This window comes from Megascapheus bottae, chromosome 21, assembly GCF_031878675.1.
Source record: "Megascapheus bottae isolate mThoBot1 chromosome 21, mThoBot2.hap1, whole genome shotgun sequence".
Taxonomy (NCBI): Eukaryota; Metazoa; Chordata; class Mammalia; order Rodentia; family Geomyidae; genus Megascapheus; species Megascapheus bottae.
In genome coordinates, this window is record NC_143529.1 from 10,543,151 (window position 1) to 10,560,628 (window position 17,478).

The 17,478-nt window shown below is 40.4% G+C and overlaps 1 protein-coding gene across 1 annotated transcript in view; it reads left to right on the forward strand.

Moving 5' to 3' along the window:
• Aox1 (aldehyde oxidase 1) overlaps positions 1 to 17,478 on the forward strand; it is a 65,194-nt gene that overhangs the window by 47,709 nt on the left and 7 nt on the right. Inside the window, exons 27-35 of the mRNA XM_090354573.1 lie at positions 2,751 to 2,846; positions 4,887 to 5,015; positions 5,676 to 5,750; positions 7,380 to 7,432; positions 9,100 to 9,214; positions 12,889 to 12,954; positions 14,949 to 15,137; positions 16,240 to 16,407; positions 17,059 to 17,478. The exon at positions 17,059 to 17,478 is cut by the window's right edge and continues 7 nt beyond it. Coding sequence (XP_090210699.1) covers positions 2,751 to 2,846; positions 4,887 to 5,015; positions 5,676 to 5,750; positions 7,380 to 7,432; positions 9,100 to 9,214; positions 12,889 to 12,954; positions 14,949 to 15,137; positions 16,240 to 16,407; positions 17,059 to 17,109 — 942 coding nt within the window. The 3' untranslated portion in view covers positions 17,110 to 17,478. The remainder of the gene's footprint in view (positions 1 to 2,750; positions 2,847 to 4,886; positions 5,016 to 5,675; positions 5,751 to 7,379; positions 7,433 to 9,099; positions 9,215 to 12,888; positions 12,955 to 14,948; positions 15,138 to 16,239; positions 16,408 to 17,058) is intronic.

The following is a 17,478-nucleotide window of genomic DNA, read 5'->3' on the forward strand; positions in this document are numbered from 1 at the left end:
TCCCATTATCTGTGCATTTGCATGTATACATGCAAGGATTTGCCTAGATACATATATGTAAATAGATGTAAGGCTCCAGTGCACAGGAATGTCCTTTTGCCATTCCTTATACATCCATTGTACAATGAACCTAGCAGAGTGGTGGTGCCACTCTGTACATTGCAAGTACAATGTTTGCATGCAATTTTGAATGAGCGTAACAAGTAGTCATTATATCCTACCCTTGCCACTCTTTGCCTGCTTATGACCATAAAAATCATTTGGCCATCTGCACAATATTAACTCAGATTTGGGATAGAGTCAAGAGACCATGGCTGAGAAACAAAGGGGACATATATAAACAAATGCCATTATTTCAAAGGAAAGCAAGGCAGGGGGAAGCTCCCACTGAGAAAGGGGTTTGTAAGTAGTGTATCTTGTTATACACTTTTGGAAAGTAGCAAAGTATAGTGGTCATGATTTGGGGAAAATCATCTCTGTTTTGCAACGCACACTTGGAAATCCTGAGCACAAGGCTGAATAAACATGGCAGGCTGTCCGTAGACACTGCCACTGTTGCTTAATACCTGGCTTCCACCATAGAGACTAGGCCAGTTCCGTTCCCACATCCAAAATTTCTCAAAACATTGATAAAAATAATAATTAAAAACATACTCTTATCTGGCTTAAGCATAAACCCCCTGTGTCTCACCTTTATAATAACAATAAAAATGCAAAAAAAGGATAAAACAATAATAAAAATTAAATGTTATCTCATGAGATTTATACTCTCTTCTTAGTGGAAAAAAAAATTGAGGCTCAAAGAGTGTCACTAACCTGCCTCCAAGTCCCATAGCTGGGAGAAGCTGGGTCAAGATTAGAATCCAGGTCTGGGCATTTCCCGAAGTTCTCTCTCCAAACCACCCTTTGACAGGAATGGAGGAATTCAACACAGGAAAAAAAAAGTATGGGGGACTAGAAAAGAGCCAGCAGGAAAAATTCATTCTCAGAGGCTACTAAAAAGCTCTTCCAGGTCCTTCTGTGCTTAAAAATTTCACTCAGGGCTGGGGAGAAGAGCTTGGGATCAGGGTCAGGCTGCTTTCTGGAAGGCACATCCTCCATGTGCAATCTTTTTTTGGGAGGGGGGGCAGTCTTGGGGCTTGAGCTCAGGGCCTGAGCACTGTCCTCAGGCTTTTCAGACTAGAGTTCTACCACTTGAGCCACAGTACCACTTCCAGCTTTATTTCGACCTGAAATTGAACCCAGGTCTTTGTGCATCCTAGGCAAGCACCCTATGTCTAGGCCAAACTCCTGGCCCTGGAAGGGACATCCTGAAAGACTCAGTCCTGCAGCAAGTCAGAAGCAGGAACTTGAAGTGATTTGTGCTACTTTCTCTGTAGAAGATCTTGGGCTAGGGTTTGCCCATTTTACTTTATGCAGAGGAACACGGAACCTCAATTTGTTCAGTTACCCAAAGTCATCCACATAGTGAATGACAAAATAAAGATTTGACATCAGAAGATCCCACACTGCCCCACTCCTGGACAATAGCTGCAGGGGTTCAATGCATGTCACCAAAACTGTGACCACTGAAGGACACACACCATAGCTAATTAAGCTCTGTGTTTCCAGGGGCCTTTATCCCTACAGCACCTGGCACCTAGTATGAGACCAAATATTGAATGCTTTGGCATGTAGGAAATTTTAGAATTAGAGCTAACTTCACCAATACCAGGAGTCCTTGCTTAAGATTTAAATTTCACTCAACTAAGCCCTCTGTTTATATTGGAGTGATATTTCTTTACTTGTGCTGATTTTATAGATGAAGCTTTGTGAAAGTAGTCTCACAAGGAGCCATCCAATAGTGCCACTTAACTGAACCACATTTCACACTGTTAATAGCCTGAGGCTGACTAAAGTACCATATGGTACAAATTAGCCAGCAGTCTTCAATAGAAATGCTTCCTTGGGGGCCGGGAGTTTGGCCTAGTGGTTAAAGTGCTTGCCTAGCATGCACGAAGACCCGGGTTCGATTCCTTGGTACCACATACATAGAAAAAAGCCGGAAGTGGTGCTGAGGCTCAAGTGGTAGAGCTCTAGCCTTGAGAAAGTCCAAGGACAGTGCTCAGGCCCTGAGCTCAAGCCCAGGACTGGCCAAAAAAAAAAAAAAAATCATATAAAAAAAAAAAAAAGAAATGCTTCCTTGGACTTGCAGAGCAATTTCACGAGCAGGGTGGCACAATAGAACACACACACACACTCACCACTGTAATTGTAGCTCAATCACATGTGTAGGTCAAGCTACAGATCTCACCCACACTCAGAAAACTTAATGCTTGCAAACTTAAGAAATAGATCCCATTATTATGCTCGAGGAGATTCATCTGTGGAACATTTTTTTGAGCATTTACTACATGTGAAACTCTATGTCACATTGTGTAGGGACAGTAAAGTGTAGCTGAACAAAAGTTAGCATTCCCCCTCTTCCCCCCATCCCCTTGTGTCTGGCATCACCTGGTACCTGATGTACAACTGCAGCAACCGTTTTGTCTCTTGTGGCAGAACTCATCCTCACACTTCCCTGGCTTGGCCTGGGTTATATATGTTTAGATGAAAAGCTGGGTGGAGGGAAGTGGGGAATGAGGTGGGGGGAGAGGAGGGAGATAGAAAGGAAAATATGATTTTTAAGGAAAGTGTGTTAATTGATATAAATATGATTGTATCAACCACAAAAGAGCTTCTCTGTGTTCTCTCGATCTCTCTCTGCTTAGGCTGCTGCCCTCGTTCATATTTACCTAGATGGCTCGGCTCTGATCACTCATGGTGGCATTGAAATGGGGCAGGGTGTCCACACTAAAATGATTCAGGTAAGAATGCAAATAGCTGGATTTTATCTGTGTTTCTGTGCAGATGTGTTTGTGAGGTAAAAAGTGTGAGTGTATACTCTTTGTTTTGAAAGAATGGGAGACTAGTTTTCACAGTTCAATCGATTAAACTCAGAGAAGAAACTTTGTCAACGAGTCAAGTTTATAACAGCATCAGAAGTGTCAGGTTTTTATTGCTAAGGAAGGTAGCAGTAAGGTTTTACTTGCTTCTCTCCTTTAAATATCTTAACTGAGAAGTATTATTTGAAATTCTTTTTCTTGAGCAATAATATAATATGTAAATTCTGATGTAGTACACTATGTCTTGCCCTTTTCATATTAAGGGCTTGTACTATCAAAGAAAAATCACATTTGATTCTTGTAGTTCAGCACTGCTAGTGTACCTAGTTCCATTTGAGCTTGTTTATTTTAATTTTGAACGGTTTCTGTTTTGTTAATCATTGATAATAACAATACAAGTCATAAAGCATTCAAAAGAGGCAGAAAATTATAAGACAAAAAGAGACATGGTTCCCCAATTTATTAGTATTTATTACTTTGATGTCTTTCCATCTTGTCTTTTCTTTCTCAAAAAAAGGGGGGTTAACATGTTATTTATGTAACTTTATGGCTTATTTGGAGGGAGGGGGTCGATCATGGTGCTTGAACTCTGGACTCTGACCCCAGGCTCTTCAGCTCAAGGCTAGTGCTCTATCCATTGAGCCACAGCACCACTTCCGGTTTTCTAGTGGTTAATTGGAGATAAGACTCTCACAGACCTTTATGCCTGGGCTGGCTTTGAACCCCAATCCTCCGATCTCAGCCTCCTTGGTAGCTAGGATTACAAGTGTAAGCCACTGGCTCCCAGCTTAACTTTATGGCTTTTCGCCCCATCTAATCTTACCAAGGTGACTACTTTGTTCTGTGATTAAGGAATTCTTGGGGCTGAGCTTTAGCTCAGTGGTAGAAGCCCTAAGTTTGATCTCTACCTTTACAAAAAGAGAATTGTTAAGAATAATTTCTTATTTTATTTCCCTTCTCTTCCCTTCCTTTTCCTTTCTTCACTTTGGGGATGAGATGCAGTGTTTCCCTCATAAGACCTTTATATTGAGAACTTATGTGCTCTGGTAAATGCTTTCTTACAGGCCTTTGGGAAGGACACTGGATCCTTGTGTTCTTGGACAAATTATTGACAAACTAGCAAGCCACACTGCCACCAGGAAAGAGCAGGGTGTTTTTTTGTTTGTTTGTTTTTTGTATCAAATGAAGTTGGCAATGTGATTTGTTCTGGTATTAAACATAAAGACCAAAACAGCCATGTGTTGGCACTCAGCCTCAGCACTACCTCTTCCTTCTTGGATGCTCATGTTTACTGAGGCTGTTGTCCTTTCTCACAAGAGAAGCTCATTTCTGAGGCATCTCAGAAATGTTCATGGGAGGAGCTAAGCATCAGTTCTACTTTTGGTAATGTGGACTTTGCTAGAGTTTTGCAGAGGATGGCGGTAGGTGTAGCAAGAATAGTTGGAGTACAGAAGTATGATTATAAAGATGAAAATGAAACATTTCTTCCTGCCTTGGCCTAGGGCTTCCTCTCTCCTCCTGGAGGCTCTTATGCATAGGAAGTGAAAAATGAGGAAAGTATGTGCAACACTTGGTGCCCAGATTGGCCACAGGGTTTTTAGAAAAAGGGAAACTTTCTAGCAGGTACTGGTAGCTCAAACCTGTAATCTTAGCTACTCAGGAGGCTGAAATCTGTGGATTGTGGTTCAAAATCATCCCAGGCATTGAAATCTGTGATTCTTATCTTGAACCACAAAAAGTCTGGAAGTGAAGCTATGGCTTAAGTGGTAGAGTGAAGAAAATAAAGGATAGTGCCCAGTTTCTTTCCAAAAAATGGGGGGATTGGAGTAGAAGCTTTCTGTGTCTTCAGGAACTCATGGTTCTGCAGTCTGTCCCTTTCCTTTGTACAATGTACATGTGTGCATGGGTGTTTAACTAAGCACAGTGTGAGAAAATTAATTCTCTTCAAAAAAATAAAACCAGGTGGCCAGCCGTGAATTAAAGATGCCAGTGTCAAATATCCACTTGCGTGGGACAAGCACAGAAACAGTGCCTAACACCAGTGTCTCTGGAGGTTCCGTGGTGGCAGACCTTAATGGGCTGGCAGTAAAGGTAAACACCACTTCAGTGGCATCCAAATCCTTCACATTTCCAGAGCCAGGCTGCAGGTTGGGCTCAGATGGAGTATTCACTCTTCTCTTGCCTCCCTTCCCCACTGTCAGGCTCAATCAGGGCTACAGCACCCCGGAGTGCTGCAAGCTCACTTCTATTTCTCCCTTGATCTTGACATTTTACTGGTCAGCAAGTCCTTCCAATTCTGTCCGAAATGTCTTGAGATCTTTCCATTGCCATGTTATGTTATTATCACCTTGAGTCGAACTCAAGGATGGTTTTGGTCTTTCCACCCCAGCTTCATTACCTTCCACTCTGGCTTCTCGCTACCCCAGCAAACTTCCCTATAACATAAGACTTGGTTTGAAAACAATAATCTGTCAACTATTTTTTCTACTAATTCCTGACTTAGCATGGCTTTCAAGGCCACTGTATTTAAGACTTGCTCACACCTGATATGTACCTGTACACACCTGCACCACGCACCACAAGGCACTTCCATGTCACTAAGTGCTCTTCCTGGGTGGTCTCTGGTTTGTCTGGGTTTCCACAGCCTTCTTACATAAGCCCATGGAAGGACATTCCATGTTGTTTTGAAACTGGCCTCTGCATGAAATTTGGATTATGATTTGAATTTAAAACATAATCTCTCACCCCTAGGATGCTTGTCAAGCTCTTATGAAACGTCTTGAACCCCTCATCAACAAGAATCCTGGAGGAACTTGGAAGGATTGGGTAAGAAGTGCAGATTCTCTGCATTTTGTGCTAGATAAAAGGAGAAGGATGAGAAAGCAGGGCAAGGGTACCATCATTGCGAAATGAGACTCAGAGGCCTTCTTCGTATAAAAATCCTATCAGAATATAATGAAAGAACACTTGCATCAGGGAGATATTTCTGTTACAGAACCAATGAATGTTGCATTCTGTAAAACCTAGATACTTTCTGGTGGTTCTTTAGATTCCACTGTTTCTGACATAGAACAGCAACAACGAATCACCTCTACAAAGGTGAAAATCATGCAGGCACTCAGACATAAATAGGAAACATGCCCCTGAAGATGTGTGCAGCTTGTAGCAGGCCCTGAAACAGAAATGCCTTCTCCCTCTGGTGCACATACATTCTAGTTGGAAAAGAAGTCATACATTCTGAGGTCAACTAGTAAACACTTTGAAGTAATAGATTATAAAATAACAGATGGTATAGAATGGATTTTTTGTAAAGTTTGAGACCACGTGTCATGATAACTACTATGTTTTGCAGCATTAAAATCCAGGTGTCCAGGGTACTCATGATTCAGGCCTATAATCCTAGCTTCTCTAGAGGCTGAGATCTGAGGATCACCAATTAAAGCTAGCCTAGGCAGGAAAGTCCAGGAAACTCTTATTAACCATCAAAATAAAAAAGCAGGAAGTGAAGCTGTGGGTGAAAGGGTAGAGGGCTAGCTTTGAGGAATAAAAGCTCAGGGACAGCTCCTAGACCCCAGTCTAAATCCTAAGGCTGACATGTACCTCTGCACCATACCACACACACACAAAGAGGCCTATCCAAATATTTAGTGAGTCTCACTTAGAAATGATTCCAAGTCTGAGGAGTGGAATAGCCCATGCACTTAGCTTAAAGACCCTGGGTTCAATTCCCATTCGCATCCCCACAAGTTTTCTATTTTTCCATAAAGACTCATTTTATAGTTCATATTTATGAAAGCTTTCCACCTTTTATGGGTAGCTTCATTTATATCTTTGCCCTATGCTGAAAGTGGCTGGCTCCCGAAAGGTGTCGGAGAGTCTGTTTTCCACTGCCCATGGCACAGTGTTGATGTGCAACCCTCCCTTTTGCTTTCTGTAACGGCTACATTTCTTACTTTCTCTCCTAGACCTGAGGACTTGGCCCTAAGAGCCATTTTTCCACTTAGTACTCAGTTGTACGCGGAATCAGGGAACCATTTGCTGTAAATGGTACAATTTAGCAAAATTATTTCCCTCTACTGAAATGGCCACAGATATATGATATCAAAATTGAATGTACAACTAGCTATTGTTTCCTAAAACAGCCCATGCTAATAGGCTAAGTCTTTCCAGATGACTGGAAATTTACTCATAAGCAGAATATGTGTTGACCACTATCATCAAGTCTGTAAGTTTAACATACTCTGGTGGCCATTTACTGTAATCATATGCACTGAGAAAATACTATTGCCACATTCAGTGAACCACAAATACTTGTGGGTATGGGCAGTGCTGAAAGCATTAGATTCATCTCAGTTCTTTCTAGTTATCGCCACTGATAGTTTAACACATGATCAAAATTAAAATTGAAGTCTTGAGGAAATCTCTCTCCAAACACCCTATTTTCTTCCTTCATAGGCACAGACTGCTTTTGATGAAAGCATTAGCCTTTCAGCTGTTGGGTACTTCAGGTAAGTATTCCTTTTTAATTCAGTTTCATGTTAGGAAAAATAACAGTGGTATCTTGTGGAAGAGTTTTAGTTCTGTTTGCAATTTGGAAAACACTGGTTTTGTACCATCAATTAATCTGATATTATAAGTAGTAATTAGCTACTAATTCATCCAGATGTCTAGATAGATTTTTTTATTTTAAAAAATCCAGGCAAAAAAATGAAAACCAGTTGGGTGATAAGTCAAATCCTAGTGGGTGGTATGATAAGATTCTCTATGAATTGTGTGGAATCCACAGCATTAGTTGACTCTGTGGGAAACACCTTTGGTCCTCTTGAATTAATAAACAAATGTAGAGAAATGCAAAATAGACAGCAAATATGACAGAAACTATTCACGCCTTCCAGACTGGCAGAAAGAAATTTGATGACAACTGTCTGATGTCAATATGCGGATCAATGTGAAGTGACATACTTTGGAGAATAATTTATCTATATTTTAATAGAGAGTGGATACCATCAGAGAGTAGGGTGATAACAGAAGTTCTTAACCTGATTTTGTTGTTGGGCACTGACTGCCTATCAGGACTAGGCATTAGAAGCATTTTTTTCTTTGTATTTCTGTGCTCCACTGTAATGATCTTTTTTAAAAAAATTATTGTCAGGATAATGTATAGAGGGGTTACAGTTATATTCATTGGGTAGTGGGCACATTACTTCTTGCACACTGATACACTTCTCATGTTTTTGCCCCTGTTTCTACCCCCTACCCCCTCGTTTTCCCCATTCCCTTCCCTATTTCAAATAAACAAATAAATGTATATACAATATACCAGGTAACAAAGTCAGATACAGTTACAGCATGGGATTAACCATAAGAGGAAAAAAAGAGAGCAAAGAAATAACATAGTACATTAAGAACATAAATCACAAAGATAAACCTCTTGTTTCCATATCCTCGAGTTCATTTCATTTGGTCTCATCCTATATGACCTTATATGCATAGCTTTTGAGCTATTGCAATCCTTTGCTAGCAGAATCCTAGGTGTGTACTAATTATTACAAATGAGGGAAACCATTGAGCCTTTGTTCCTTTGGGTCTGGCTTACTTTGCTTAATATGATTTTTTACAAATCTTTCCATTTTATTGGGTATATCTAGGCTTGGGGACCAGACAAGGGATGGGAGAGAGGACTCTGAAGATGGTGGCATCTATTTTCCTTTTGTCACTGACATTCATCTAGAATCCTTACAGAAAGAAGACTGGGGAATGGAATAGGCCATAGAGACTGATAGTTGGGATATAGAATCAGAACCAGGGACCAGCTCCTCAGACATAGTGTTTGATATGAGATAGGGATTGAATGCCTGCTAACCTAATGGTAGTAAAATTATATTACATTGGATAATAGGCAATAGTACAAATAAAATCAGTATATAAACCTGTAGGATTAAGGATTCACTGGTCAGGAATAACTGGTATTTTATTCAACAATGAAAGTCAAATAAGAAAGAAGCAAATACTTGCATTTTCAATGCACTTACTAAGTATATGTTATGACTATGCATATCATCATACAAATGTATTCCTCTGTCTTGCATAGATCCTGGATCTGCTCTGTAACCATGGTCTATGATTATCGGACTTGAGCACTTAACAGTGTTCCTCAAGAATGTGTTTGTTTCAGGGGTTATGAGTCATATATGGACTGGGAAAAAGGCGAGGGCCATCCCTTTGAATACTTGGTCTATGGAGCTGCCTGTTCAGAGGTTGAAATTGATTGCCTGACCGGGGATCATAAGGTCAGTATTGCTGAAAATGTCTTCCAGTGCACTTGTGTGCACCTGAGTCTACACTTACCATTTATTGGAGGAAAATGTGGTTCCTCTGTATTACTTGGAGAAAATAGGTGTGCCAATTTACCTTTCAAACAATGGGTAGTCCTTCCTCTAAGTCCTTCCAATCTTTTAAACTGAAACTAAATCTGACCTCTTATGAGAAATCTCATCACATGATAATCTTGAATGATTTCATAGAAACCCATATTCTCCAGATGACCACCAGAAGACAACCTGGGGCAGGACTTAGCCAGGCTAGGAAATCCTTTACCCATCTATGTTCCTTTGTTTAGATAGCTTTAGGGATTCAGCTTTTTCTTCTTGTATCTGGGCCATTAGCAGTAAAAGAAGTTACTTACTTGTCCCATCAATAATAATAGTGATTAGTAATTAAATAGAATTCCAATGACCCTTGCAAATGTTTTGTGGTCAAACTACTAGTTTAATAATAAACTATCCCCCAAATATACCCAGAAGCAAGTCTAGTTCTTGATATATGTATACACACATACATATATACACACACATATACATACACACACATATTCTTTGTTTTCACATCTTAGATTGTAATATGTTTTCATGTACAATGTTACTTAAAATGACAATCAGCCTAAATTTGGAAATTATACATAGCTTTATTGAACCTGCCTGTTCAAATGCCTGGTTTTTCTAATGCAGTCTAGATTTATTTCAGGGAACTCTGGGTTAGGGAAAAGCAAGGTCACGCTAAACATAACATTCTAGTTTGAATAGATGTCTCATTTAAATATTCAGAGAGAGTTGTCTCTAATTTCTAAATCCGTCTCTCCAAAGCAAAAGTTAGTATAAACATATTTGAGTTTTCCCATATCTTGTATATACCTTAGTTTTATTAGGATCCAAGTATGAGGTGGAAATTAATCTTCTGCACTGGATGTGATGGTGTGCTCTGTAACCTCAGCACTTGAGAGGATAAAGCAGGAGAAATTAAGAGGGAGGGAGGGAGGCAGGGAGGGAGGAAAAGAAAAGATATTTTCTCATAACTTACTTGAACAATATTAGGAGATGTGATAAATAATCTAGTCATGAAAACTAGAGCTGAAGTTCAGATTAGGTATTAATGGGAGGCAAAAGACCATCATGTGACATTCTCGTAGAAGCCTTCCCTTAGAGGCCTATATCTCTACCATTTTCCTTGTGTTAGTAGAATTTCCATTTTTCCTGAAAATTTGTCCTCAGCTTGAATACACACTACGTATTACCTACTACTGTGCAACAAATTACTTCCAAGTTTAGCAATTGGTTTTAATTGGCTTATAATACTTCTGAGCGTCAGATATCTACAAGTGGGTCAGCTGGGTGTTCTGGGCTCAGGATTTTCCCCAAAGCCACAGTCAAGTGTTCAGCAGGATCTGCAGAGACTAGAGAGTCTGCTTCTAAGCTCCACCCCACATTATTGTGGGAGAAGCCCTCAGTTTCTCCCTAGCTTTTGGCCTGACATCTTTGCTCTTTGCTACTAGATAATGCTTATAAAAGCTGGATTTCCCTCATGGTGCTAGCCAAAAAGAGAATATGAGCAAGTGAGAGGGTGCCTAAGACAGAAACTACAGTCTCTCATGACTTAATTCTAGAATAATATACCATTATTCTTTCTGTATTCTATTGACCACAAAAACGGACACCCTGGTAGAATCTTCTGGGAAAGGAATACAAAAGCTATGAATAGCAGATGATAACGCTCACTGAGAGAAAGGCTACTTTGGTCCAGACCTATCAAAATTCAGTCAGTCAAGAGCCTTCACTAACTTTAACATATCTACACTCATCTCCAGTTGAAGTTACTTGTCTCCTGCAAGAGTCTTACTAATTGGTGTCCAAAAATAACTGTATAGTTCATTGTGTTTTTCAGTAAGCAATGTCAGTACCTGAAGTTGTAGTTTCCAATTGTATTGAGCTCAGTGTCTCACACTTACTCTACGGTCACCCTACCACTTGGGCAATGTCTTGAGTCCTTTTTGCATTACTTGTATTTGGTATAGGTCTCATGTTTTTTTTATTATTATTATTTTTTTACTTGAGCCTGCTTGGGCCACATTCCTCCTATTTACTACTTCCTGAGTAGCTGAGATGATAGATGTGTGCCACCATGCCCAGCTATTTGATCGAGATAATGTAAGCCACCGTACCTCGCATAATGTTTTACTATAGTTAAACATGCTAGATCATTGGTTAATTTTCTTGTTATTAATTGTAAATAAAATCTTGGAGTCTTGGCAGAGACTAGACTCAGCCTGTTCCTTTTTATCTTCAGTTTCATCCCCTATTCCCCACCCCACAAATGTAAACACTAGACAGAGAGTAGTTCAAAGACTTTTCTGTTAGGCTTCTTGAACTCTAGACTTTAGACTCTAGGCTCTGCGTGTTGCCTTAAGTTTTAGACACAAATTTTGCAAAGGGGCTCATGATGACTATAGGTCTTATCTTTTATTGTGTTATTGATTAGTTTTCTTGTAATGGATTAAACTCAATCCATTGTACATATCCATAGCTTAACTCAAAATCAATCATATCTGTGATATTCTCATTATTTCCAGGAAAAATACAGATTATTTCCAAGAAAAAAAACAATAACCCAGGAGCATAAACTGGTTAAGAATATTCATATTCCTTTAAATGTTTTACATAATAACTGAGCAAGGTGGCAAACTGGCAAACACCCATAATCCCAGCTACTCAGAAGGTAGTGATGAGCAGGATTGTGGTTCAAGGCCAACCTGAGACAAAGAAAGCATGGGCAAGGCGGGTGCAGTGGCTCACGCCTGTAATCCTATCTACTCAGGAGGCTGAGATGAGAGGATCAAAGTTCAAATCCAGCCAGGCATTAAAAAGTCCATGTGACTCTTATCTCTAATCACCAGAAAACTGGAAGTGGTGATATGGCTCAAGGGGAAGGGTGATAACCTTGAACTGACAAGCTCAGGGATAGTACCTAGGCCTACAGTTCAAGCGCCACAACTGACAAAAAAAAAAAAAGAGCATGGGCACTATCTAAAAAATAACAAAAGCAAAAAGTACTGAGAACACTCAGCTGGTAGAGCACCTGCAAAGAAAGTAATCCCTGAGTTCAATTCCCAATATGACCAAGAAGTTTTACATAATGCAATTTGTCACATAATAAAATGAAATCTTGGTTGTTTTCTTTCTTTGGTTGTTTCTTTTTTCCTGGTATAACATGGTCAAAAAAGAAAAAAAGGGGCCGGGAGTTTGGCCTAGTGGTTAAAGTGCTTGCCTAGCATGCATGAAGACCCGGGTTCGATTCCTCGATACCACATATAGAAAAAAGCCAGAAGTGGTGCTGAGGCTCAAGTGGTAGAGCTCTAGCCTTGAGAAAGTCCAAGGACAGGGCTCAGGCCCTAAGCTCAAGCCCAGGACTGGCAAAAAAGAAAGAAAGAAAGAAAGAAAGAAAGAAAGAAAGAAAGAAAGAAAGAAAGAAAGAAAGAAAGAAAGAAAGAATAGAAAAGAAAGAATAGAAAAGAAAGAATAGAAAAGAAAGAAAGAAAAAAGTTTTATGCCAATGCCAGCCTAGCAAGAACTTTTTTAGCTTCTCTCTATATTATTTACACTAAAATAAGCAGGTGATTTTTTTTTATTACTAGAACATCAGAACGGACATTGTCATGGATGTTGGCAGCAGCATAAACCCAGCTCTTGACATTGGCCAGGTATGTGTAACTAACTTGTTCAAACTGCTGTGAAATCTGCAGGAAAACATTCCATAGTGCTTATTAATCACTTCATTCTGCCTGTTAGCCAAAATCTTTCCATTCAGACCATCTACAGCGCTCAAATATCTTACTGTTTAAAAGGAGGGAGGAAACAGTTATTTCAGGTAGTGTTTGAAGAAGCATATAATCTGCAATAGAGAACTGGACTGAAACATGACCAAGCTACAGGCTACCACTGGGCCCCAAACCTCTGGGATGTAAGTAAATTAGCGTCAAGTGCTGAGCAGGGGCACAGGAATTTAAAGTTGGGTTAGGATACCATACTTCTGTTGTACAGCAGTAGCTATTGATAAATAGCCTGTAGAATAATACCCATAGTCATTTTGTGTGTGTGTGTGTGTGTGTGTGTGATTCCTGGGACTTGAAGTCAGGGCCTGATAACTGTCCCTTAGTTTTTTTGCTCAAGGCTAAAGCTCTATTGCTTGAACCACACCTCCATTTCTAGTTTTTTGGTAGCTAATTGGAGATAGAAGTCTCATGGACTTTTTTGCCTGGGCTGGCTTTGAACCATGATTCTCAGACCTCAGCCTCCTGAGGAGTTAGGATTACAGGCTTAAACCACTAGCACTTGACTCCCACAATCATGTTTAGATTCAGACTTTGAATAATTAACAAAATTGGAAAATTGCAGTGTCTGGTTGAAAAATCGCCAACCCTGGATTTGCATTTCTATGGAGAGAAAGCTGGTGGGTTTTTTTTGAAGAGTCACACACTCACCAATGACAGGGGACCCACCGGGAATCTTCACACACCTGACTCCCACTCCACCTGTGGGAGACTCAGTTCCTTAGCTCCAGTTTGGAGCAAAATATATCCTCTCCAGTGGCAGCTTTGTGTCTTTGGAGAATAGGATGATGAATCTACAGAATGGAGACCGGAAAGCTTCAAGAAGGAAGTGAGGATGGACCAGACAGTCAGGAAAGGCACCTGGGAGAAAGAGTGAGGAAGATAAATCTGAAGAAAAGCCTAAGTTGCAGCACGCTTGTGTTCACATCACACTGGCTGAGGACAGCGGTGTCCGTGTTGGAGGGAGCCAGCCCTGAGGCTGGGGCTACAGGATGGATGATAGTCTTGTTGATGGAGAGTCTTCAAAAACAGCTACTTGGCTATTACTGAGACCATGGCCTAGAGTTTTAGGATGATTTGTCAACAAATATCATGGTAACTCCTTATCTAAATAGAAGTGAAAGATGTGGTTACAGGAAGGATGAAAACTCAGAAAAAACTCCTAAGTCAGAAAAATGTTTGGAACTGCATGCTTATGTCTGGGAAGAAAGCTTAGAGAGTTCCTGGTGTAGTCCTTCAGGTCACAGGAGCAGAAACATTTTTTTTTTGCCAGTCCTAGGGCCTGAGCACTGTCCTTGGGCTTTTTCAAGGATAGGGCTCTACCACTTAGCCATGGCACCACTTTTGGCTTTTTTTCTATGCACGTGGTACCAAGGAATCAATCCCGGTTTTTTGTGCATGCTAGAGTGCTTACTTACCACTAGGCCAGACTCCCAGCCCAGGAACAAAAGCATTTGATTTGCTGCAAGGCCAATCAGCTGTGAGTAAGGATGGTAGACAAAGTGAGGGGACTCTCATCCAGATAGCCTGCTATAATGGCAAATCAGTCAGTGAGCGCCCTCAGTCACCTTGTCTACATGAAAGATGAAGGTGTTTCCATGATAGGTGAGGACTCTTCTATAGTAATTGCTTTAATGACTACACCAACATCAGAACCCCCATTATTTGATTTTGAATATAGCACTAAATGCGATGGGAAGAAATACTCTTAGGGAAGCAGCCAGAGACATGCTCCAAGATACTCCAAAAATGCTCTTCCATTGCAATTTAAAAATTCAAAAAAGCCCAGCGTGAAGTTGAAATGCTACCTCCCATTGACCATATCTTCTTATACGCCAACATTCCTTTTTTTTTTTTTGCCACAGATTGAAGGTGCATTTATTCAAGGCATGGGACTTTATACACAGGAGGAACTGCATTATTCCCCTCAGGGCGTCCTGTACACCCGTGGTCCAAGCCAATATAAAATCCCTGCCATCTGTGACATCCCCACAGAGATGCACATTTCTTTTTTGCCTCCATCTGAATATTCAAATACCCTGTATTCATCTAAGGTAAGTGATATTCCATGGATAGATGCATGTTCAGATCCTGTCTGTGTGATGGAGGGCAGGCTGAATTCATTTCTTGTTCAGTGTTTTACCAGGGTTTTGAAGAAAACCCCTTATTTTACATTTTACTTACAAACTAGTTTAACAACATGATTTAAATTTTTTTGATTAGTAGAGGTTTTTTATTTGTTTGTTTGGGTTTTTTTTCCTTTGTGCTGCTGGAGATTGAACACAGTGCCTCTTAGTGCTTGGCAGACACTCTACAATACTACTGAAACCCTCATCTCCAGCTCCTTTTTCCATTAATTATTTCCAAGATAGGTTCTATCCTGTCTTTATGTGTGGGACAACTAGGACTGCCATCCTGCTACTTTGCACTTCTCTGTGTTGCTGGGGATGATAGGCCTGTATTACTACACCCAGCTGTTCTGTTATTCTCGAGTAGCTGCAGTAATAGACACGTGCCACAGCTCCTCATTGTTGGTTGAGATGGAGTCTTAAACTTCTATTTTGGCTTAAACAGCACTCCTCCAATCTCTGCCTCCCAAGTAGTTAGGATTACAGGCTTGAGTCACTGCACTCATCTTAACAAATGTTTTAATTATTCCAAATTTTGGAGTCTAACATGAACTGCTATTATCACGTTGCCTTTGACTTTTCATGTTGCAGTAATTACCTTCATGCCTGTGTTTACTTTCTCTAGACAAAATCATTTGTATACATTAGAATTCTAGAAATGGGAATATTGGATCAAAAGATTATTTAGTTTGGCCTAGTGGTAGAATCCTTGGTACTGCATTCATAGAAAAGCCAGAAGTGGTGCTGTGGCTAATGTGTGAGCTCTAGCCTTGAGAAAGCCCAAGGACAGTGCTCTAAGCCCTGAGTTTAAGCCCCAGGACTGACAAAAACAAACCTCATTATTTTATAATACAGATATGTGTAGATATGGATGAATATATACATGCATACATACATATATTTACATATATGTTATATGGGCACCTATATGCTATGCATACATGAAGATATGTATATGCATGAATATATATCTAGGGAGAGAGAGTGTGTATGCATGTCATAATCTAGAGGGCTTGCTTTCCTCAAGGGTCTGGGAGAGTCTGGGCTGTTCCTGGGGTGTTCCGTGTATTTTGCCATCCATGATGCCGTGACCGCAGCCCGACAGGAGAGAGGCCTGCCAGGACCATGGCAGCTCACTAGTCCTCTGACTCCAGAGATGATTCGAATGGCCTGTGAAGACAAATTCACCAAGATGGTATGCTATTCCCACTAAAAAATAATATACAAAATTTAGAGTTCTTGTTCATGTTTCTTTAACCCATCACTGTAGTTTTCCATAGAAGTAAAGATGATGACTAGAATTTCTGAGGGTACAAGAGAAGAGTACACTGGCCTTTGTGCATGTGCCTATGTGTTGCGTCTGTGTGAACCACACTGGGAATGCCATTCTGTACCACATGAAAAAGGAAGACACATTAGTTCATGTTCTTTTCCCAGGACATCTCCTGAGCTTAGTAACAAGAGCTCAGGAACTATACCCTGAACCTAGAACCAAGAACACTGTCCATTCCATTAGGCTATCTCCACTCTCCCCTCTAGCAGGCTCTAGGCAGGTGTTATGACAGGAATCGCTCCTGTAGCAGCCACTGAGAAAACAGCACAGCTCTTCTTGCTTATATTCAGTGGTGAGATTTTTGATGTTGGAAGGAAGGAAATGCCACCTCCCCACCCCCATTTTCGAGGGTGATGTGCTATCTCGTAGCTGCCCTGACTGGATCCTCTCCTGGGAACCGTCACAGCTCTCGAATCATTGCTCCTTGGCCTCTCCTGACCCTGGTTGGATTCTGGTAGTTTGGGGCCTACTTCAGGTTTATGCTATTTCTTACAATTTGTTCTTTTCATTCAGATTCCAAGAGATGAACCTGGGTCCTACGTTCCTTGGAATGTGTCTGTGTGAATCAAATGCAGTCTTCTGGAGTAAACAGAACGACCTTCCCCTCAGGGTCATCTGTTCAATTTCTATGCGCTAAGATGCTAGATAGGAAAGATAGATTCTCACACTCAGAAATCATTCCACAGAATATAGCTTTCATATGAACCTAATTTGGAGTGCCCCATTGAATTTGACATGCACTTCAACAATTTATAAATTGTTTGACATGGAATAAATAATAACTGGTTTCTTCTAGGTTGATAGTCTGTCCCTTAGATTCATCTAGCTAAGTGGAACTGATGTATGTGATTCATATTTGGCTTATGCCTATCTAAAGAAATTATACTATCAAGTGAAAGAGAATTAAATAAATAATTTTGTTACTGGTGTAAA